This window comes from Chelonia mydas, chromosome 5 (genome assembly GCF_015237465.2).
Source record: "Chelonia mydas isolate rCheMyd1 chromosome 5, rCheMyd1.pri.v2, whole genome shotgun sequence".
Lineage (NCBI taxonomy): Eukaryota > Metazoa > Chordata > Testudines > Cheloniidae > Chelonia > Chelonia mydas.
The window spans coordinates 78,562,991-78,588,302 of NC_051245.2; the positions used below are offsets into that span (position 1 = coordinate 78,562,991).

The 25,312-nt window shown below is 42.2% G+C and overlaps 1 protein-coding gene across 4 annotated transcripts in view; it reads right to left on the bottom strand.

Moving 5' to 3' along the window:
* MARCHF3 (membrane associated ring-CH-type finger 3) overlaps nt 1-25,312 on the bottom strand; it is a 94,111-nt gene that overhangs the window by 20,827 nt on the left and 47,972 nt on the right. For 3 of the 4 annotated variants that reach the window (XM_037901650.2, XM_007060853.4, XM_043547164.1), the window contains 2 exons: nt 4,331-4,574; nt 1,137-1,341 (listed from right to left, as the gene is read on the bottom strand). In XM_037901650.2, coding sequence (XP_037757578.1) covers nt 1,137-1,341; nt 4,331-4,518 — 393 coding nt within the window. In that variant the 5' untranslated portion in view covers nt 4,519-4,574. Of the gene's footprint in view, nt 1-1,136; nt 1,342-4,330; nt 4,575-10,960; nt 11,009-25,312 lie in introns of those variants that run through there. The other variant, XM_043547162.1, reaches the window with a different exon arrangement.

Below are 25,312 nucleotides of genomic sequence, written 5' to 3' on the forward strand. Positions count from 1 at the left end.
AACTGCAGTAAGCAATAGCCCACGGGTGGGCAAAACTGTGGCCCAGGGGCCACATCCAGCCCTCCAGATCCTGCTGGGGAGTGGAGTCTGGGGCTTGCCCTGCTCCGCACAGCTCCTGGAAGCAGCGGCATGTGCCCCCCTCAGCTCCTATGCATAGGAGTAGCCAGGAGGCTCCGCACGCTGCCCCTGCCCCAAGCGCCACCTCCACAGCTTCCATTGGCCAGGAACTGCAGCCAGTGGGAGCTACAGGGGCGGAACCTGTGGACAGGGTAGTGCATAGAGGTGCCTGGACACGCCTCCGGATAGCAGCCAGAGGTGGGACATACCACTGCTTCTGGGAGGTACTTGAAGTAAGCAAATCCTGGAGCTTGCACTCCTGCCCCAGCCCTGATCCCCCCCTCCGAACCCCTCGGTCTCATCCCGGAGCACCCGCCTGCACCCCCAGCTGGAGCCCTCCCCCCCGCCGCACCCTAACCCCCAATTTCATGAGCATTCATGGCCTGCCATACAATTTCCATATCCAGATGTGGCCCTCAGGCCACAAAGTTTGCCACCTGCAATAGCTACATTTTAACTGACAGTGAAAATGATTGCTCAATATTACTCTGCAGTCTGGTGCACAGCCAAGAAGAGGCAAAAGGATCATCTGAAAAGTGCTAAAGTAAAACCTCCAACAAGAACAATTCCTTTCTAGGGGCTAAAAACAGAAGCCAGATTTGTGGGGGAGAGGGGTTAATTAATTCCTGACCTATATTCATTATCCCAAGTAACGTTTGTCTAGTGTTCCATAGATTGAAAAAAAAAAAAAAATCCGTTTTCTAGATGGCTCTCTACCAGTCCAGCCAAAATGATCACTAAGCATTTTCTACTTGAGGCAAACTGTTCACAAGATGATGTTCGTTTAGATGTTTACCGTGAAGCAAAACCATCAATTTCATTCTTCTCACTCAAGCTGATTGCTTCAAAATGAAGGTTTTGTTATTCCTGCTCTGCTGCTGCCCCCACCTCCCAATGCCCAAAATTCACAGCTTCTCTTTTGCTTCAGTGAAGCTGCAAAGGCTTTGTGGTCCTGGTGTAAAACATACATCACTTGCTCATTAAAACTAAGCTTTTGAGGACATGGCTCATTTACTGACCTCTACTAACGGCCTGGGTTTGCGCTCTACTGCAAACCTGAAGTGGCAGAGTTCACAGTAACTGGTATTCGAAGAGGACAGCCAACGCTCCAGGCAGCTGCGATGAATAGTCCCCAGGGTTCCCATACATTCACATGGAGAGAGCAGGTCTTCCTGACTGCTGCCTTCATGACAGATCCTGCATATTGGCCTGTCATTGAAAGGGCTGCCAAACAAGAAAGGGAAGTTGCTGGTCAGTATATTAGGTTGTAAAGCACCTAATTTCTCTTACCCCATGTTCCAACGTAACAAGATGGAACGTTCACAGTGTGTCTATAGTTCACCCTGATTTATACATTAGCATACGGCATGATCCCCAGGCTAACGACTGAAGGCACTTTGATATTCTTGTTCAGAACTGCTGCTACTTCTGGTCTATACAGTTACAAGCTGGAAGGAAGTCCTTAACCGTTGGAGAAGGGAATAGACAGACAATTTACTTACACTGACAAATTTATCATTTCCCACAAAGTAGAGAAAGAAATACACCAGGAAACACTTTGGGAGCTGCACTACAGGAGAAATCTCTAAGTGGAGCGGAGTATATTTTAACCCTATCCCAAAGTGGATGCCCGTTACGTGGATGCCTGTTACAGGGACGCTAGTCATGATTAAGGCTAAGATTTTTATCATGGATAGTTTTAGTAAAAGTCAGGGGCTTCCACGAATTTTTCTGTATTGCCCATGACCTGTCCATGACTTTTACTAAAAATATCCATGACACAATAGGAAGGGACTGGACAGCTGCAGGGTGGCTGGGAGTTCTGGGACCCCACCACCCATGTGGGCTCAGAGCTCCAGGGTCCTCCCTACCTCCTCCCCCCAGCTGGCATGCCATCACTGGCAGAGAGGAGCTACAGGGTCCCCCTGCCTCCCTCCCCAGCGGCAAGGAGTGCTGTGGGAATCCCACAGCCCTCCCGCAGCAGCTGGGAGCTACTGGGTACCCCCGCTGCCCATGGTGGCTGAGAGCTTGGGGGCCCACTGCCTCAGGCGGCGAGGGTACCTTACAGCTCCCTGCCACCTCCCACAGTGGCAGGACCCTGCAGCTCCCAGCTGCCAGGGCTCAAGTCACAGAGGTCTTTGGAAGTTGCGGAAGTCCGCGACCTCCATGACAAAATCATAGCCTTAGTCATGATCTCTGCCACTGAAGTACAGGGTAAGATGCGCGCACACATACAAACTCTAATTTAGCCTGAAAAAATAACCCTGTGACACAAACTGACCTCCAGGTAGCACCATGTACTGCCAAGTATATGAGCAGCGTCTCCAAGCCACATGTGACTGGGCACTAAAGAGATCCAGGATGCTCTGGTCTGAAGGCAGCACCACACATCTGGAGCAATTCCTTATGGCCAGCTAAGGAGCACCATTACTGGGTTCTGAAAAGAACAGTGTGATTCTTCTCAGCCCAAAGAAGGATCACTTTTGATGGGGCACAGATGGGGGAGGGAAAGAGCACCTCTCCCTTACAAAAGCCTTAAGGACTCAGTTCTCCCTTCTTCAGACACATGTAACTATCAGTAACATGCATGAAAAACAAATGAGAGAGGAACAGATCCCTGAAATGCTAGAGCTGTAACATGCTAGAGGGGTAGACTAAGTATCCACCTCGAAATGCTTGGACTCCCTGGACCTACAGTTTCAAATCCCAGCAGGATTAACATAGCCGTTCATCCGGCCAAGGCAGATAAATTGAATAGCTGCATTTTCATGTGCGTGGATCTTTTGGCTGAGACCTTGAAAACGCCAACTCCATATGGATGCTCTGGGTTCACAGGGCTTTCTTATAAGAATCATGCCTTTGTGTCTCTGTCACTGACCCAGATTTCCCCTCCTCATTATTGTGCAATGTGTTGCTGCTGCCCACCACCCCTGCTCTGGCTGCTCTTCAGTGGTGCCCTGTGTATACAGGGCTGGGTTTTCCTTTACACTTCACTGGATTTTACACTCTTGTAGTGAAAGGTGGCCTAAGCGAAGGGACAATCCGGCCCATTGTTTAGTTAAAAAAAAACAAAACTCAGTGGTGTTTGTTATGACATTACATGCAGATCTGAGCTAGTAAGTTCAGTTTGATAAAAAACTAAAAAGAAATAATTGTTTCACTCCAAAAAAACACATTTTTACATGACACCCCAGCAAGTTAATAATGTTCCCCTTTAAACAATGCAGTGGGCGTGATTCTGTGCTCTGTTACACTGGTGTAAATCCAGAACTACTCTAAAGTCACCAGGGAAATGGAGTAGAATTTTGCCCAAAATCTCCTGTGTGAATACTGTCAAACCCTTATGGAGTCTCTTACTAAAGTGTTAAGAGAACAAAAAAACCCACCCAGCTTGTGGTCTCAAAGTATATGACTTAAATATATATTTTGCCACATACTCTGTCAGTCTGCATCAACAGCATGAAAAGCTGCTATCAATCACATGAGCAATGGCTCCGGCAACAAAGCCTGCATGTGAATCTTCATGAGAGACAGATTCTTTGCCGGTTCAGTGAGTCAGAGCGCGTGGCATGGTTTAGGAATGGCAGTCTGAACAAAATGTGTTATGGCAGTATTAGCAACAGCACGTGAGGAGGGAGGGAGAGGAACGCTGTGTGCAATGTTCTGTACCCTGACAGCGACCATGTATGAAGCATCATTGGAATGAGTGTTCTCATTAGTAAGTAATGAGTAGCATGCACAAGTCATCAGGGGTAACATTCTGAAGTTTCCTTCTACAAATCGGGAGAAATTATTGAAACTTATTCACTTGACCATCCGCATCTTCAGACAGCACTGCCACACTTTTTTTGCATGAAGGTATAATGAGAGTTTAATCATAAAAGGTGAGAGGTGGTGATGATGATAAAATTATAGCGACGAGCTACTAATTATCACAGTAGTAAATCTTACGCGAGCAGCAACACGTCTATCTTCTTCTTCTTCTGCCTGTGACTTAAGATAGAAAACTAAACATGGTGAATTTTAGCTTCTTACTTAATGGTCATAGAAACAGGTATGACTGAGCCTGTATGTGTGTTTGGCTTTTTTATAAAGATCTCTTGTCTGACACAGACTTGAATGCTGTAATTCTAGCCCCTTTCTGTACTTCTTAGCTAAAACAGTTTAATGATCAATTACATGTTTGTTTATTTTTTATTTGGTACTACTGTACCTCTGTGTGGCAAGAGTCCTTACTACTGTTGACAGAAGCTGCCCGTCCTTGGCTGAAACTTGCATGACATACTGCGGCTGTCCATTCACAAGACTGCTACAATCCTCCACCGTCTTTACTAGGGGAGCAGCTGAACTGGTGCAGTCTGGTAAGACTTCAGGCAGGTGACTGCAGCGGCTGGTTGTCATGGTAATAGACAGCAATTACTCCGCTAATGGTTTTCACATTCATACAGAATTTCCATCTAGGAACAGATCAGAAAACAATTTATTAAAGCAGGGCTGTTAACAGTGAATGCAAAATTACAGGCAACCAACATCCCATTAAAATGAAACAGGGTTGGAGTAGCACCTTATCTTAGAAATTTTACTTACACACACACACACACACACGAAATCGTGGCATTTAATAACAATGCAGCAGGCATATCTGTGTGTGTAACTATCATATTGATCTCTATGAAATGAGAGGGGTTTTTTTTTTTTTTAAAAAAAAGAAATAAACCCCCAAAGCTACCTACCTCTTGGTATGGAAAGAAATCTTAAAATATTACTTGTAGTTGAAAAATAACAACTTGTGCAATGTGCATATCTAGGAAGCAACTGCATGTACAGGGTTTCCTTTGTTTTTCTCTGTAGATTTTTAAAGTCATGGTGGTGATAAATGAAAAGATTGGAACCTTTTGTCTGTCTCTTTTGCCTGTGTTGCAAATGAATGTATGAAGTTCATTTTAACTTGACACTTGCCTCTGACCACAGACTGACAGCGTTATGTCTTGAAAAAGAGAAAGTACTGTAGTTGATGATCTACTCTGTGAAATCCCTCTGTGAAAATAATCCATTATTGCTAAGCGCATTACTTCACCAAACACAGCAGAATAGGGAAACAACAAATACCAAGCATTTATGACACAAACACTTAATGATAGCCTGCATGCAGTAATAATTCATGCCACAAGGAGAGGTAAAAATCATAGCATGCATATAGCTCTCTCATATGTTTGGCTCATTTTCCCATCACTTAGAATATATTTTATATGCTCTCCTGGATAGTGGTAATTGCAAAGCAAAGGTTACGTTAGCAATAAGGGAAGACGACAGAGCCTTTGTACATGAATTCTTTGCAGCTTCACATAATGATGCTCATTATGTCCAGGTATGATTTTTAAGGCAAGGCAGTGTGAGTCAATGTATAGGACATCGGACACAGTACCTGGAGACTTGGTTTCCAGCTCTGTCACTGAATCAATGTAGTACTGGGCAGGCCACTTGGGCCCTGATCCTTTTTTGGAGTTAGGTCCCTAAATACCTCTTGAGGCTCGGGCTTAACTTCTCTAGACCTTAGTTTCTCCATCTATAAAATGGAATGATCCCCTCATCCCCCCATCTTCCTTTGTAAGATGCCTTGAGATCCATGAATGTAAAATATCACTTTAAGTGCTATGAATGATCATTATTCTTTGTGCAAATTGGAGCCAGACTTGTATTGTGCCTAAGCGTTTCTGTCTGTGCACAACATTTAGTCCATCTAAAAAACCAAAACTTAATTCATGTTTCAGCCAACATTATTTGTACAGTACTGTGTGCTAGGAATCAAACCGTGCATTTAAATATTAATAATTACTTCTTTTAAGAGCCCTTTAGAAATGTGTCTTTAAATAATGAATTAATGTAACTGGATCTCTTTGGATTTGAATAGACACTCTAATGTCACTGTTGAATTTTTGAAGTCTCCTGACTGAATCTCTTTGGCAGTAAGACCTTGGGAGATGCAAGGATGGGATGGTGATGCCATGTCATTTGTACAATGCAAGCTTTGGAATGGATGCAGGCCTTCTTAGACAGGTTTCTAAGAATAGGAAAGAATGCCTGGGAACGTGTGTGTTTTAATGGGATCATTTTCAGCTACTTTTCAAACTCTATACCCCAGAGAGAAGTGGATGCTGATGAGCCAGCTTACAGTAGTTTCAATGTTCAGAGAACAGGGAAAAGAAAGAAATCACATTCTGATCCTCATTTACAATGAAAATGAAGCAAATGACTAATTTCAAAACCATTAGCACATAAAAGATGAAGACTTCTTATGAGAATAGGACCCACAGGATTTCCAAGGAGAGTGTGCAGGGACATGATTACCAGTAACACTTTTGTTTTAAAATACATGCTGAGACTGTTCAACAAGAATATGCAGCAGCAGAGTAGCTGCTTCATTAAACTTAAATAGTCTAGACGGTACTGTGCTTACAGACCCATGCTACAGAACTATATATTTCCTTTCTGGTTGCTTCACTGACCTCATTATGTACAACAGCAAATTTATCGTTCCATAGAAAGTGACCATCCAAGCCTCTACAAACACATCCATCAGCCATTTGATAAGTTTTGAAGAGCATTTTCTGAAACACCAGACGATGCAACTAACTGCAGACTATTAAAGCACCCAGAACTCTTAGTTGTAGCTATCTCCCATCTGTATTGTTAATTCAAATCCTTATGCACAGCACTGCCTTGACTTTCCAGGCTAGTGTAGCCACCTTGCCCTACTCTTTTGTCTAATTTAATAATTTTCACTTTTCTAATGGAAAAAACATTTTCACAAAACCAATAACTACATTAATTCAGGCCTTGAGAACAACTTTAAAAAAATTGTTTCAATTCTAGCATAGATCTAAAATGTAATTAACTTGATTCAAACACAGTACTCCGGGGAGTGTATTTCATGCAAACTGCATCCCACAGTATATGCTTGGAATTAATACAATTACAGGCTTAAATAAATAAGCACATATTGTACTCTGAGGTGAAGACCAAGATTAATTGTCCTGAGAGGTACATACTGACTAAGGCAAAGCTGAAGTCAATGTTGATTCTGAAGAACAATAAATCTTTATAGCCAATAAAACCCCAAATTCATTCAGAATGTTTTCCATCCAAAATATGTGGAAATCTCTCCATTGTGGCCACAAATATCTTAGCAGAAGGGGAGAGATTAAGACCAAAGGCAAGGAAGAAAATGTGTCTTTCCATTTGGCATTTAATGAGAGATGTAATACCGAGGAGGTAGAAGGACTATTTCAGATGCCAGGAGTTGCAGAGAAAGGCAGTACTAATACAAAGTGACAAGACCATATGAAAGGATCGAGATGAACAGAAAAAGGTATTAGTGAGATAAACTTGCCCCAAACTTTGAAATTAGAAACCCCAGGAGGGCAGTCCTAGACTTGATCCTGTTTCTAATGAAAGCTGGCATTAAGCGTATACTTATTGACACACTTGAGAAAATGTTTATAATCTGTCATTTCCTCTTTCTGCCTTGATTACTGCAACTTCCTCGTCTGTACTCTGATTCCCACCTTGCCCCTCTCCTATCTAACCAAAATTCGACTGAGAAAATTATCTTTCCATTGTGCTGTTCAAACCATGAATCTTCCTGTTCTCCTAGTGCCCAGTGACTACTACCATGTGCCTGCTGAATGATGGTAGTACTCTGCACTTATATGTAACATTTTTTCTGAGAAACTTGAAGCACCATACAACAAAATAATACAGTACATCTCAATAACCCCTTTGAGGAAGAGAAGTAGAGAGTGGAACTGAGGCCCCAAAAGTGTTTAAGTAAATTACACAAGGTTATTCTGGAAGTCCGTGGCAGAGCCAGGAACCATATTTCCTGAATCCTAGTCTTTTGCTTTAGCCATAGGGCCCTATCCTTCTCCCCATAATAACTTACTAAAAATTACAAGATACTATTCCAGCAAAGGTCAGCCCTAGCTTATACACACTCTCTTCCTTCCTGATCTGCTTGCTCCCACCCCATGTGGTACTATACAGCTCACTGGTGGTATTATCTCCCCGCACCCTTTTTTAAAAAAAAAAAAATTATTATTCCAAGCCCCTTTCTGTGGGCTTTTCAAACACAAAAGCAGACAATATACAGATCAGGAAGCTTGTCTCTCTTCCCCACCGACCCTTTACAATGAAGGGGCAAAATGTGATGCAGAGGCTACTAGTAGGCCCTTAGACACAAGTGCCACCAAATGTTGGCAATCCACAGTATGGAATGAAATTATAGGCCTTTGTTTCTTGGCTACACCAACAGCTGAGTATTCCTAACAACAAACAGTGACTTAAATAGCTTTTCTTTATAGAAGGATTTTCCTCCTGTAAGAGACTTGTAACTCTGGGATTAAGAGAAACTATAGGACTCCAGAAATACTTGAATGCAAGGCACTCGGACTCTTAAGTTCTATTCAAACATATGGAGATGTCAAAAACCAGCCTCAACAGCCAGGGAAGGAATTTCAACAGCTCACCTGAATTTACAATGGGCACATACATTGAATCCTCAGTGCACTTTTGACTATTGTGCATAAATTGAATTCATTTTCTTAAACCCATAAAGCACCATCATGCTGATGAATTCAATTACAATAGTGGATTTTCAGTTTTAACCATGGGAGAATCTCTTCAGAGCTTCAGTAGAAACCCTGAGTGGTTTGGAATGGATTCCCATGAGACAAAAAAGCTCTTATACTGTAAGGCGGTAGGAGGCAAAAGTTACACAAATATTGAAGTGGAGCTCTTGCATAAACACTGCCCATTTGTGCTTTTTCAGCACCCTTATTAAAAACAGCACATAATGCATCTGTTGTATTCATATGCTTGGAAACGCATTCGCTTTTCCCATCTTACATTCTCAGGAGCCTCTGATTCATTTCAAGAAATGCAACTCAAACTTATATCAATCAGCTTTGAGACTTTAGAACCAAGCCGGGGGGGGGAAACACATACACACTAACTTGTTAGCTGGAGAAGGCTTCCCTAAGGAGTGTTTTAGTCATGGAAAAACAAAAAACAAATCTGTGGGGGTGCTTTGGTTTCTATTAATTTATTTTTACATTCCTTCAGAAAATGTATCTGTCTCTCCAGAATCTTTCCCCCTAGTCTAACACTACCTGTTGCTCATTGTTTTAAGTTATCATTAAGCATCAAGGAGAAATGATAAGCTAGTGATGTTCAAGGCCAAACAGGAAACCAGGCCACATATTGCTCTTGCCAGTCCTTACGTTACTTGATAAGATCATGTTTTCTAAGGGCCTCAGTGGAGCTCCTCAATTTGCCTGACAAATTTTGCTGGTGAAGATGAATCCATTTTGCCCAGAAGTCTTTATGAAAATATGTCACACAAAAACAAGAAGTTTATGTTCATATGCTTTTGCTATTATTAAAAACTGCAAACTTTTATTTCAGGACAGTTTAATGTTTTTTGAACATATATGACTGTATCGCAAAACAGGAGTACTTAACTATGTCAATGTCATTCTGAAAAATATCATTTGGGGACTGCCAGAAGGTGAGCTTGTCCTTTAAGGGAGTTGAGCTCAGCCCTACCTGTGCCTAGTTAACTTCCTCCTCAGGCAATGGGTATTTAGGTTTCCTATAAGAGGAAGCCTGCTCATCTCAATGAGAAGGGAGATGGAAGGCTCTCTTGCAGAAAGGTCAGGTGGGTGATACGAAGGGCAGAGGGAGGCTGGCTCTCTGTAGTGAGCTTGAAAGGCAGCTCTGGGAGACCCTGAGCCTTGACACAAGGGTAACTGGGAAGCCCCGGGAAAGGGTACTGCTTTAAGCAGTGTTGAAAGGAATTGATGCTTGCAGTTGCTTAGAGGGTTGAGGCTGGGACTTCAGTGAGGGTGGGAGGAAGAACCCCCTTTGATGGCTTCGTGACAACAGGGAAAGTGAACTGCTGAACTCAGGAGGGAGCTAGAACAGTAACCTAGGAGGGAGCTAGAATAGGAACTACTGCCCAGAGATGGTGAAGATGTTAGGTAGCCCTGGGAGGATGCAGCCTGAGCAAACAGTGGAAGATCTCTGTAGTCTGAGGACAGCTGCGAAATGGCTTTGTTTCCATTAGACTTGTTCTATTAATTCTTGAAGGGGTGGATTTGTGTGATATACCTGGAGGGCTTAGTCATGTCACTGATCCAGCAGTGCTGGGAACTGGAGGACCACTGTGGGGAGGCAGTACGTTTACCAGAGTGGGGAGATTAAGGCAGATACTTTACCTTCCTTGGCTTCTGGGAAGGCAATATTGCCACATATGGTGGGATCTACATCTCAGATTAGAGACTAGCATAAACCCTGAAGCATGAAGTTTAATATTTTCAAAAATTCTTATAACTGATAACTCTGGATAGTCTTTTCATATGAATGTTCAATCCTCTTGTATGTTATTGGTCCCAGTGGCTTCCTGGGGCAATGAGTTCCACAGTCTAATTATAAACTGTGTGGGGGACAAAGTATTTCCTTTTATTGGCTTTGGATTTCCTAGCCTGTTTTCACTGAAGATCCCCTTGCTCTTGGGTAAACACAGAGAGCAGAAGTTCCTACTCTACCTTCTACCATTCATTATCTTCCCATCATTCCTCTCCTCCCTTACTTATCTTCATTCCAAGGTAGAATCCTAATGTTTTCAATCTCTTCATATGATTTTTTCCACACTCCTCAACCTTCTCTGACCATTTTTGAGATTGGTATTGCACATGGTATTCCAGACAAGGCCCACTCCACTGATCTTCTATATCTTTAAAACATAATCGCAACTATACATATAAAATGATGGGGTCTAAATTACCTCTTACCACTCAAGAAAGAGATCTTGGAGTCATTGTGGATAGTTTTCTGAAAACATCCACTCAATGTGCAGCTGCAGTCAAAAAAGCGAAAAGAATGCTGGGAGTCATTAAGAAAGGGATAGTTAATAAGACAGAAAATATATTGCCTCTGACAGAAAATATATTGCATTGAATACTGCATGCAGATGTGGTCGTCCCATCTCAAAAAAGACATATTGGAATTGGAAAGGGTTCAGAAAAGGGCAACAAAAATTATTAGGGGTATGGAACGGCTTTCGTATGAGGAGAGATTAATAAGACTGGGACTTTTCAGCTTGGAAAAGAGAGGACTAAGGGGAGATATGATTGAGGTTTATAAAATCATGACTGGTGTAGAGAAAATAAATAAGGAAGTGTTATTTAATCCTTCTCATAACACAAGAACTAGGGGTCACCAAAAGCAATTAATAGGTAGCAGGTTCAAAACAAACAAAAGGAAGTATTTCTTACCAGAATGCACAGTCAACCTGTGGAATTCTTTGTCAGAGGATGTTGTGAAGGCCAAGACTATAAGAGGGTTCAAAAAAGAACTAGATAAATTCATGGAGGATAGGTCCATCAATGGCTATTGGCCAGGATGGGCAGGGATGGTGTCCCTAGCCTCTGTTTGCCAGAAACTGGGAATAAGTGACAGGGAATGGATCACTTGATGATTACCTGTTTCATTCATTCCCTCTGGGGCACCTGGCATTGGCCACTGTCAGAAGACAGGATACTGGGCTAGATGGACCTTTGGTCTGACCCAGTATGGTCATTCTTATTATAGTATTCTCTGTATTATTCACCATCCCAGCCCATAGGCACAGGTGGGGCTGAGCACAACTCCCTTAAAGCTCCAGGTCATTCTGTGACTTTTTTTTCTAACTCTCCTACAGCTCTGGGCAAGTTTGACCCCAGCTGCAGTTTGAATGCTGCATTCACCTTCCCTGACAGTTCTCAGAACCAGAATTTCCTGGTTGCTACCTTTCATTTATCACCTTACCCCTTCCTTGGACATCTAGATGGCTCTGATATGCAGTGGGAGACTAAGATGATTGTACGTTTAAAACATAGGCACAGGAGTCAGGAGGCCTGGTTTCTGTTGTGTGACCCTGGACAAATTACTTAACCTCTCTGCGCCTATTTTCACTTAAAACACAAAATAGGAACCAGGATTCTTAGCTACCTTAATATTGTTAAAGTTGCAAAGTCAAGAACTCATTGGCACACAAAGGCCGGATTAACTGACCTCTGGCATTTCTGAATGCTTGACTTTGCAACCATAATGTTCTCTCAACATAGTTTCTGTATGTATTTCCCCAGGTTTTTTAAAAATAGCAAAACTGAACTGCCCCAGAAATTGTCATGTGGAATCATAGTGAAACACACATGGTTCCAACCCTACTGATGAACCTTTAGATCTACTGCACAGACTTCTGCCACTTGAGCTAATGGAGTAAGTGATGGCAGAGGCAGTAGGTTGTCATCCTATATGTTATAGACCAGCTCTACAGGGGGATGAGACACTTTTTGCCACTGGGTTTCACAGATATCTGCCAACGGAAGAGGAACTGTGAGACTCAGGAATCCTGGGTCTATTCCAGGCTCCAGAGCAGAGTAGTCTCTAGTAGTCAAAGACCCTTCTGCCCTTGTCCCCTCCAGTCTATGTCTATCCTATTGCTGTCTCCCTAACCCACCCCAGCTCCTCATCTGATTTCAACTGCCTCCCACCACCGCTCTGGATTCCTTGTCCCAGTTTCCTGGTCCTATCTCACTCTTCCTCCCCCTCCCCCCAATCCCTCAGATGGATGTTCCAGACTGGCAAAATTATAAGGCTTCCCAACATTTCAACACTTCCCATTCTAAATTTTTGGTTGCTTAACTGTAGGCTAGCTCTGCCTACAACAAAGCATGTTCAGAACCTCTGATTAGAGGGATTATAAGTGTAGCAACCTCCATCATAGCTAGTCACCAAAGATTGAACCCAAGCCATCCAGACTTAAAAGCATGAGCTTCTACTACTTGAGTGCAAGATATAACTCCCTTAGCTGGTAGTTATACAGTTATCCTCTAAAAATCCACCAGAGGAGGGCATAAAACACAAGTTGGACAGTGAATTACAAAAATGCAATATATTATTATTAGACCTGTAATACTTTTCACAAAGAACGTCAGCGGGGGATCAACTGGGAGTTTAAGAATATTTGGAAAACAATTTTAGAATAACATTCAGTGCTGTAGTTTAAAAGAAAAAAACCTGTTAAAACTCCTAACTTAGCAGCATTCAGTGTTGAAGAAAAACAACCTCTAGGAGCTATGGGATACAAGTTGAGAATGTTGAAACAGGAAGATGTTATGCATATTTACCACTTGAGCAAGGCATGCTATGTAATACTTGCAAGATTTCACTGTAATGTTTTACAACATATAGCAGTGCAATGCTGATTCCATTGATATTGTTGAGCAATTTAGGATGATTTATTTCAGCTCACATCTTACTAGTTTTGAATACTGTAGATAATTTTCAGCTCAGTTGGTCTGAACATGCAGAGCTTTAAAATTGCTATGCTCTAAACTGTATATTAACTGCAATTTTATAAACGTGCATGTTAGAGAGAACTGAGTGCCACTACTACTAGACAGTGGCACAAGGCACTTCAGTGTGAATCACAGAAATGTGGGACTGGAAAGGACATCAACAGATCATCTAGTCCAAACCTTGCATTGAGGCAGGACTGAGTAATAACAACTAAACCAGGGGTCGGCAACCTTTCAGAAGTGGTGTGCCGAGTCTTCATTTATTCACTCTAATTTAAGGTTTCCCGTGCCAGTAATACATTTTAACGTTTTTAGAAGGTCTCTTTCTAGAAGACTAATATATAACTAAACTATTGTTGTATGTAAAGTAAGGAAGGTTTTTAAAATATTTAAGAAGCTTCATTTAAAATTAAATTAAAATGCAGAGCCCCCCGGACTGGTGGCCAGGACCCAGGCAGCATGAGTGCCACTGAAAATCAGCTCGTGTGCCACCTTTGGCACGCATGCCATAGGTTGCCTACCCCTGAACTAGACCATCCCTGACAGGTGTTTGTCTAACCGCCTCTTAAAAACCTCCAATGACTGATATAAGCTCTCTAGGTAATTTGTCCAGTGCTTAACTACCCTTACAGTTGAGAAGTTTTTCCTAACGTCTAACCTAAATCTCCTTTCCTCAGTGGTTAAGGAGACCATTTATAAACAAGCTTCTCTTTATAAACAACCTTTTATATACTTGGAAACTTATCTTGTCTCTTCTCCCCCCGACCCAGTCTTCTTTTCAGACTAAACAAACCCATTCTTTCAATCTTTCCTCATATGTCATATCTTCTAGGCCTTCGATCATTTTTGTCGCTCTTCTCTGGACTTCCTTCAATTTGTCCATATCTTTTTCCAAAGTGAGGCACCCGGAACTGGACACCTCACTTCAGTTGAGGCCTTATCAGTGCTGAGTAGAGTGAAGAATTATGTATCATGTCTTGCTTTCAACACTCCTCTGAATGCATCCCAGAATTATATTTGTTTTTTTGCAACAGTATTACATTGTTGACTCTTAGTTTGTGATCCACTATAACCCCCAGATCCTTTTCTGCAGTATTCCTTCCTCAGCAGTCATTTCCCATTTTCTATTTGTGCAATTGATGATTCCTTCCTAAGTGTAATACTGATTGAATTTCATCCTATATCATTTCTCCAGTTTGTCAAGATCACTTTGAATTCTAATCCTGTCCTCCAAAGTGCTTGGAATCCCTTGCAGCTTGGTATTGTTCACAAACTTTATTAATGTAGTTTCTATGCCATTATCCAAATAATTTATGAAGATATTGAATAGAACCAGACTCAGGACAGATCCCTGAATGTTCCTTTATTCGTCGTATGTTTTCAAAATGTCCCTGCCCATCCATAAATCAGCACTCCTATTTGGATGCCCTGAATTTCAAACCATTTTCAATTAGAGGATGTGACGACTATTTTTCTTCCCCTCCCCCCCCCGGCATAGTAGAACTGTATAAATAGCAATGTTAAAATTGAATAAATATGAATGCACGTATAAATGTAAGTATAAATAAAGTTTTCACTAGTGAAAAAAGTTCATGATGTTTGCCAAATGAATAAATGCTTAAACTAGCCAAACTTTGGGCCACATTTACAAACACCGTTAGGCTTGTATGTCCAATACTTTGGCCCCACTAACATTTGCAAAACCATTGCTCAGCTACTACCTAAACCAGTAAGTGCCTAAGTCTCCTTTGCACTTAATTTTCCACCAATGGCCATGCATGATGACACTTCATAGCTAATCAGCAGCTGGGAGCCCTTGCGTAGGCCAAAGCCATGGAGGTGCCACAGTAAGCTTCTCAAATCATATGCCCCTTCCCATCTCATCAGTGGGGCCTAATCCTGTGGGCACACTTTGAGAATGCCTATAGCATCAGCAGACCCTGCACAGAAGACAGCCAATGGGCTAGCGTGTGTGTTCAGAATACCCAATAGCCCAGTGGTTAGGGCACTCAAATTTGAATCCCCACTTTGCCTGATCTGGAGCAAGACCTTGAACCCAGGTCTCCCACAACCTGGATGAGTGCCCTAGACACTATGTTGTAGCCCCCTCCCCCCCACCTCTGGCCCAGTGAATATTTAATTGTTTATACAACAGCAACAAGGAAGATTGGGAACTCTCCTGCACCACTCCAGAACAGCCCATAGCCAGACCTGGGCTCAAGTCAGGAAGAGAAGGGATTTGAATCTTGGTCTCCCACATCCCAGGCAAGTGCCCTAACCACTGGGCTATTGGGTATTCTGGGGTAGGATGGTCTATTTCTCTAGTTTTTCAGGAGAAATGGGCCTAAAGGCAGCTCACTCTCAATGCCAGGGGAGGTTTCATGGCTGAGAACCCTGAGCAAAGAGAGGGACCTAAGGTTCAGATCACTGGCAATTAGGCATCTAATTAGTACCTTTGAATCTTGACCAAAACCCTTTGCATTTGGCCTCCTGGCTAGCTTAGGTGGTTCCCTGCTCAATTTGCTCACTTCTGAGTATCCCTTTCATAGATGCCCAACTCTTTGTGTATAATGCAGGTAGCCTGAGCCAGCTAACTCGGAGCTGAGAATTCCACGATACGGCCAGAGCACATATGTATCTTTACGAATCTGGCCCTTTAGTTTTATTCATAAGTTTTCCATTAACAGAAATAAATACAGAGTTAACGTAAGCCTGACCTGAAAAGGGGGGAGAAAACAGGGGTTGTCTTTCTTTCTTTAGATGTATAAAGAAGGGGTGCTATGTTTTTGTTAGTCCTCTTAACACTAGAAAGTCAGAATGTGTCTGTCTTGTGTCACTGCAATGTCTTTTTGAGTGGATGGACTTTCTGGTGCCTGGGTTTCTGCAGGCAGAAGCTGGTGGAACACAGGCATGAATAAAGTCCCAGGAGTATAGCACTTAAGCACAATCCAGAAAAACAGAGTAGTATGTGCTCCCAGTTACACTCTGCAAGTTCCTTACAGTATGTTGTTATTGTAACCCAAATCTTCAGAGAGGCTACTTAAATTGCACCTTATGTGACTATTGTACACATAATATTTGATTCAGCTCCACTGAAGTCAATAGGAATCTTTTTATTTGTAAACCCAACACACATTTGTTAATTTATGGCCAACAGACTTGCAACTAGCTGGCTGACACCTGCAAATTTTATAGCTTTAGGTCTAGATGCCATTTGAAAAACTGGCCTATCTGGCTCCTAGGGCTGATCTACACTACAAAATTAGATTGACCCAGCTACATCACTCAGTGGTATGAAAAAGTCCACACTCCCAAGTGCTGTAGTTAAACTTATCTTAGTCCCTGTGCAGACAGAACTAGATCGATGGAAAAATTGTTCTGTCAACCTAGCAGCCGCCTCTCAGGGAGGTGGATTTACTACAGTGATGGAAGAACCCCTCCCATCACTATATAAGCACAAAAATAATAGTTTAGTGAGATTGTATTGGAGGAACTGACACAACACTCTTCTTCAATTGTTTCCCTAACCCCCTTTTTACTGCCTACTGCTCAAAATAATTTAAACAAACTTCTATGACGATTGGTGTCAAAACTGACAAAAGTAAGGACATTCAGAATTGAAGGCCGAGGACTCATCTCTGTTGGGGAACAGAGATTTTTGATTTCAGCCTGCTGTAGATAGGCAAACTTGATATTTACACTGGTAGAACTTACCCCCACCCCCCAATTAAAGTAAGTAAAACGCCACTAGCGTAAATACCACTGGCTACATCAGGCACCTGTACCAATGACTGAACTCAGGGCAACCCCCCAGTCTACTGTACCTTTAATTCACTTTGCTGTGCCTAGGTATTTCAGCAGGGATGGTTGTATTGCCAACCAGGCAAGTTCACAAATTAGCCTGGTTTGTAAGCTGCTCTCTGTTCCCATGCTCAGCCCAAACAGGAGAGCAGACTTACTCTACCGGATGCAGTAAGTGGCCACTGCTGGGGTAGCAAGAAGTGCAACCCACACCTTGCAGCTGTGTCCAGCAGAGACCTCTGGCAGCTGCAGCATCAGGTACAGCTCCGGCAGAAACCTAGCAACTTTACACAAGAGGCCAGTGTTAGTGTTCCAAAACTGCAGCACTGACAAAAATATTGTGAGAGCTGGCAACCTTGGGATGGTTTGCTTTTCTTTTGATTAGGTCTATATGAATTTCGGAAGTGTCATTTCTCACCATAATAAAGTTTCATAACTAAATAAAGCTTCTTAGCATTGGCTGATGAGGGTGAAGCAGAACTGGTGGTGTCTTCTGAAAGCATGTGGTTCTACTGTTGCCAAGAACTAGGTTACTTGGAATATGTACATAGCACATTTCTGTTATTCAAAGGTATATTTTAAAAGGACAAAATTTTCAAACTTGAGTGCCTAATCTCTGGTGACTAAAATCCTCGTGTAGATCCCTAGGCATACGTGGGCAGTTGTCAGATGGGCTGGTATTCACAAATTTCATTGTAGTAAATGGGAGCTAGAGGTGCTCTTCTTTCCTCTAAATCAGATCACTTACATAGGTGCCTAAAAAGTGGATTTAGGAACCAAAGCTTTAATTTTTGGCCTCAAGGTGCTAAGAGGAGATTTAACCATGACACCATTCACTTCAATGGGAGTCACATGGCAAACCTCCATGCACCACTTTTGGTGATGTTAAAATCTCCATTTAGTAAATATTCTTGTCTGGATAAAAGCAACCTTCTTTGTACAATATTTATTACTGTGATTGCACTTCCCTTAAAGGGGAACTTCAAGTGTTCTGATAAAACTACTCTAGTACCTCTGTTTTTCTGATGAAATGCTCTCTTGTGACTTCCAGCAGCTGCTGTCTGAGTCACAGTAGATATCCCTACATCTCCTCTTACATTAATGGCACAGGAGGTGAGGTGAGAGTAGGGGGTCTGGGAAGAGGAAAGGGGTCTCCACTACCTCCAAGAGAGGGGTGCATACAGAAGTCACAAGAAGACATGTTTTGCTGGGACTCTAACTCTCTATCTGGATAACAGATCCTTCACTTGTAGTGAAAGGCATAGTCTGACCCTGTGCGACATTCTTTCCATATAGCATATTTTCTCTTGTTTTGTGAAGCTGACCTCAGATCGTCTTTCACGTTTATAGGCTGAAGGGAGAAACTAAACGAGTGCACTTTGGAGCAACTAACAAAACAAAGACAACCAGCCCACCAAGAAAAGGATACAAATTAACTTCTTATACCACGCTGTTTTACAGCTGAGCGCTTTCCCGCTTACACTACTTGGCTGCGAGGCTGAAATGTTAGTTAAACAATTATATATTTTAAAGAGAATAGGTCATTTAGGACCTGATTCAAATCCTGTTGAAGTTTATATGGAAAGATTCCTATTGTAGTCAATGGGCTGTAGATCCAGCTTAGTTAGGGTTTATCTACACAGCAAGTTAGTGCACAGCAAACCAGCATGTAACCTACAACACACCAGCCCACCACATACATGTGGATGCTGCTACAGTGCAGTGTTAGTACGTGGTGTGCTGGAGAGTCACACCCTGCCCACACAGTGAGTTAGCATGCGGCAAGCCATGCATGCCCTTAGTTTACATTAACTGTAGGAGGAACCTTAGGGAATAGTGGTCAGAGTCAAATCCCCCATTTACAACTACAGCCTTGTCTACCTAGGGAAATGGTTGTGGGTTTGTTTTCTTTCTTCTTTTTTTTTTAAGTCTCACTATCGTTACCACTGGACCAACAGATGGACTGCTGCCCACTGCCACTATTTTAATCCCTAAGGCCCCAATCCTGCAAACACTTAATTTTACAAAGGATGGGCCTCATTCTCCATTCATGCTGGCTATGCACTGGTAAAATTCAAGGGACTTCAGTGAGTTGTTCCCAATTTACATTTGTGAGAGAGGACTCCCACACAGACCCTGATCTTGCAAAGGCTGCCTACCACATGTGCTTAACTTCATGCAATGAGTAACCCTGGACTATTCTCAGGGTACAAAGTTGAGCACATTTGGAAGCCGCTGCAAGATTGGAGACTTGGTCTTCTAATCCTGCTCTGAGAGGTCTAATCAATATAGTGCTTCAAAGGCAGGCTAGCAGCCTCTCTGTGTTAGGGCTCACAATGATGCTAATAGTGGTGCAGTGCACTGAGGTTCAGTGGGAATTTGGGTGCGGATGGAACAGATAGCGCCTTCTTCCTTATATTGTCTGTCTAGTATCAAGACTAGGTTATCAACCCTTGGGGTGAGGGCCAGCTCTTTTAATCTTTTGTCCAGTGCTGAGCCCACTGTTGGCACTTTATACATGCTATGTTTTATTTATTTATTTATTTAGTACTTTATTCCCTGAAAGCACTCTCTTGCATTAACTTATCTATATATGTGCTGTCTCAGAATAATGGTGTGTAATCAGCCTATGTAATCTTGTGAGCTTTCCAGCTAACCCTCCCCCCCACACACCCCAAAGAGAACTTACTTTGTATTTTATCCTGTAGTATTTTAGTTGGCACTGGTTTAGCATCTGATGTTTATTGGCAAACAAATTAAACAAAATATTTTGAAAGATGAAAAAGCCATTTTTTCTTTAAAGAAAAAAGGAATATAAAATTAAGCTCCTTTCCTTTTCCCTTTCCTTTTTTACTCTTTTTTACAGAAAAAAAGTGACTAAAAATACTCTCCTAGCATTTGTTTCCACACAGGAAGATGCACTAATAAAAGAACAAAAAAAGAGTTCCTTTGTCTTAATGAGAATGAGCTGTAAATTCTAAATCAGTCTTGTATAATTTTTAGGCACAGAGTTCTATCTTATACCAAACTCAATTATGCTGTGTGTTTTCATAACAAATAGTTCCTAATGCCAAAAAGACTGCATTTAAGAGGATTCTATATTTAAAAATGCGATCATGCTGGCTGGTCCCTATACTCAGCTAGTGTTGCTGTGTATGGCAATATGAGGGGAAATCTGAAATTGCTGTTCCTCCCATCTGCCAAAGATGCAATCAGGGAGGATGTGCTCATAGTTTTCTGCAGTGAGCATGCACAGTGGCAGTGATAATGGGAAGCCTCAAAGCTACATGGAATACTTCTTAAGTAGTCTTCTATTATTAATCATCGGAAGGGAGAATGTTCAGTAAATTAGGGCCAACATTTATATGTGGGGTATGGGAGCCGACATTTTCTTAACAAAATTAAGTAAAATAACTTAATTTTAATTACCTGTTTAAATGAAAACGGCTTGTCTGAATTTAAACATTCTCTTCCAATGCTTCCAAGCCAAATATTGCAGCATTGTGCTAGATCATGAGAAGCAGGAAGTAAACCTTACTAGAAGCCAAATAAACACAATTAAACTGGAGAAGTTTACTTTTATTATCTAAGCCAGGGGTGGCCAACCTGTGGCTCCGGAGCCACATGTGGCTCTTCAGAAGTTAATATGCGGCTCCTTGTATAGGCACTGACTCCGGAGCTGGAGCTACAGGTGCCAACTTTCCAATGTGCCGGGGGGTGCTCACTGCTCAACCCCTGGCTCTGCCACAGGCCCTGCCCCCACTCCACTCCTTCCCATCCCCTCCCCCGCTGTGCCATCACTCCTTCCCCCCACAGCCTCCTGCAGGCAAGGAAACAGCTGATCGGGGGGTGTGGGGAGGGAGGGGGAGGCACTGATCTGTGGGGCTGCCAGTGGCCGGGAGGCGCTGGGAGCACAGCTGATGGGGGGCTGCTGATGTATTACTGTGGCTCTTTGGCAATGTACACTGGTAAATTCTGGCTCCTTCTCAGGCTCAGGTTGGCCACCCTGATCTAAGCTGAGTGAAGTGCCAAAAGATAACAAAATGGCACTCAATATTTTTTTTAAAAAATATTCTATTATTATTAGAATGAAATGTAAGGGAATGTGATTGTGATAGTGGGGATTTTTAGTATGAATTTCAACCTGATAGTGTTCTTTTGACTTCTGCCCAGAAATCTGCTTAGTATAGGACTGAGAAGCTGTCAGATCTCATTATGCCATCTGTGTCAGCCCTACACATGCAATGATTTAGAGCAGTCTAGGGACTGCTCTAACTTATGCCACTGGCAAAGGATTTCTATGGGATTCGCTGAGGACTGGTGTACCATAGCTTTGCCTTGCCTCTTTCCCACTTCTGACATGTCCCATCCACCCTCAATATACCTTTTACTTTGGGGAGGGGTATTTGGTGCAGGAGCTGGTTCTGCTGGCTTTGTACTAGTGGAGAACTCCCTCCCAGCCTTGGGAATTCTCAACCTGGCTAACCATGGCCAGATCCTGGTTCCTTTGTGCTACCTGAGAGGTATCCCCAATACTGAGTGTCGCCTAACATCTGTTATAAGAATTCAGACCAGTGGTCTCACTAGCCTAGCATCCTGCCTCCCACAGTGGCCAGTATCAGATGCTTAAGAGAAAAGCAAATTAACCCCCAGAAGGGACCATTATGAAGATCAGCTGAAGAGAGATGCAGCTGGCAACTCTGGCTTTAGAACATTTCCCTTTCAAGTCCTCCTCTCATTTGAAGGTGAAAAAACCAGCATGAAATGTCACAGAAAATGCTCTCTAGTTCACACTGTTTAAATAGTTCACTTACGTTTACATTCTACAAGCTTTTAAAAACATGAACTGAAATCCAAAACAATTTTGGTTAATATAAGGTTATGAAATCTATCACACACTAACCATGTTTACAAAAGCTACCTTTTCACTAATTGAAAGCAAAACGTTAGTGACCTTAACAGGATCACATTAAACACAAGCTTCCTGAGCTTCACAGGAACAGTTGCATGCTGAATGTAAATTTTATTTTTAATGCACTATAAATTTTAGAAACAATATGCTGATCTCCCGCCCCTAAAAAGAGATGCATACTAACCCCAACATTATTCTCTGTATGTCCATGTATTAAAGAAATCTGGGTTATTACTTGAGATTCATTCTCCTTTTATAAATGTGAGGAAGGGACTCAGGCCAAATTGTTCAAAGACCATCAAGTTCCATTAGGTCTTAGGATATGATCATTATGAAATTTCTTTAGTTATTCTCTTAAACCAATATCTTCTTATAGATCCATTTAAGTCTCAGAAAACACATCTGTTTGCACCATTCTGTGTATCACGAAGCCTCATTAACCCTGCAGAATTATCCATGGATTTAGAGAGAATGGAAACACTAGGACTTGGCTGCAGATGCTGGCTCTTTGGCGGGCCAACCTATAAAGGTATAGGGGGAGGGGAAGGTCAGCATGTTGCAAAAGGGCAAAATAAATAAAGAGAAAATGGCTCAATCTCTGCAACTCCAAGGCTGGAGGATGGCTGGAAAAACTAATGTAAATAACTTCCCTGCCTCCTGCAACTCCCTGTGCCATACCTAGTCCTCTCCATCCCTCCCCATCTAGAGATCCTGCTTCCCTAGAGCTATGACCTGGCACTGGTGCGAAGTAAACAACCTTCTACTGGAGGATGGGGGTTTTTGATCCTGTGGGTTCTGAAAGGAGTAAAGCTCATCCATCAAGCCCCATCCTACTCTTCATTTACCCCAGAAAGTAGAGTTTTTTGTGGGCAAGAGGGATATATGTCCTCTCTCCATCCCTTTAGATGACCGCTCCCTTTAAGAAACTCAGCCAGGGTTAGCCTGCTTTGAGGCTATGCAGATCCTCAGGAACGTCTCTGGATAACAATGTAAACCAGCCAGGCACAAACCCATCCTCATGTTAAGATGTTCTGGAGACTCCCTGAGTGTACCCCAGGACTCTCCCCATTGTCATTCTGATGATCCCACATGGCAATTAAGTGGGGTGTAGTAAGGTTCTGTGCTGCTAATAGGACAATCCGCAGCTGTTTGCAGAAGCTTTTCTGAACCACGGTCTCTTCTAAACAGAAGCCACTTCCAAAGCTTCCAGAGCTCTGAAAAGTGAAAATTCTGAAGACTTGGAGCTAGAAAGCCTGTTCGAGTCAGGACAGGGCCTAGAAAGATTAAATCAGCAAATAATGTTTAAACGAACAGGGATGATAATCCCTTGTTCAACTAACGTTCAGGTTTTAAGTTTCTAAAACAAATTCAGCAGTAATCCAACATGGCTGGAGAACAACAATGCAGTCCCTACATAAGGTCAAATAACTTCAGTTTCCAATTCTATCTGTTTTGACTTTATAAACTCCCAAGTCTTTGATCTGAGCCAGAGAGAAAGGAGAGAACACAGTCCTTGCCCTAACAGACCTACTCTTTGAGAATATAGTATCATAGCAGTGTAGCACTGGAAGGGACCTCAAGAAGTCACCAAGTGCAGCCCCCTCTGCTGAGGCAAGGCCAAGTACACCTAGACCATCCCCGGCAGGTGTTTTCTCCTACCTCATTTGCAAATCCTCCAAATAATGAGTATTTTGCAAGATCCCTTTGAAGCCTATTCCAGAGCTTAACTACCCTTTCTAGTTAGCAAGTTTTTCTAATATCTAACAAATCTCCCTTGCTGCATACTAAACGGATTGCTTCTCGTCCTATCTTCAGTGGACATGGAGAACAATTGAACACACTCCAGTTTGTAATAGCCCTTAACATATTTGAAGACAGTTATCAGATCTCCCTTCAGTCTTCTTTTCACAAGACTAACCACGCCCAGGTTTGTCTGTTTGTTTCAACCGTTCCTCACAGGTCAGGTTTTCTAAACCTTTTATCTTTTTTTTTGTTGCTGTCCTCTGGACTTCTTCCAATTTGTCCACATCCTTCCTAAAGTGTGGCACCGTACTCCAGCTGAGGCCTTACCAGTGATTAGTACAGTGGGACATTTCCCTCCCATGTCTTACATACAACACTCCTGTTAATACACCCCAAATACTAGCATTCTTCGCAGCTGCATAATATTGTTTGACTTGTATTCACATCTCTGAAACCTCTGGTGAAAACTGACAGTACAGATGATCCAGCTGATTCTGGCACCCTGAAAGGACTATTTTTTGGTCATGGTATTTTTCTAGAAGTTTAATAGAATATTGAATTTACCTAGATACTGAATCCTTGCCTTGGTCCCTGTTTAGTCAGGAGGAAAGCATGCCTTTTTGCCTTGTTTTGAGGGACAATTGTAATAACTTTTTCCCTCAGGAGTGTACACCCTACTTCTTCTCTATTGTCAAAAGTATTCTTTCCTCACTCCACAAGTTTGATGACTACAGGCCAGTCACCTTCTAGTTTTTAATTAGGCCTCATCAACATGCCCTTTCTCCTTGTTTACACTTGCAATCTTTGGCTACCATGTTTAAGTGGTTGACTTTTGGCTTTCAGAAATCCCCCAATCCATAATTTGTGAAATCTTAGTTTGCATTTAAGGGGAAAACCGTGCTTTGCAATCATTTGTTTTCCTCAATAAGAGCATTTTAGTAGTCTGCTGAATTTCTCTTGGTTAATTATACTTCTCAGACCATTTGGGCATTGTCATCTGTTATTCATACATGTCAATTTATTTGGGGTTCTTTGAGATTCTGGGGTAAAATATTTCTTAGTGATTTTTTTTACTTTGTCACACATACAATAATGCTACAATCTCATCTCCAATTAACTCCTAACCCTAAATGAAAAATATTGATTCAGAGTGGTGACTAAATCAACTAGAAATAGAATCTGATTCACACAATCTTGTTCAAGCCTTTCCTCAATATGGAGTCCTTCTCCAAAATGACATTTTCCAATTTTCATGTAATTAGAAAAATTATGTGGATTTAGTGCTTGTGAAACATGGCCGCTTGACAGCCCTGCTCATGAGGTGTCTTCTTCATACCCA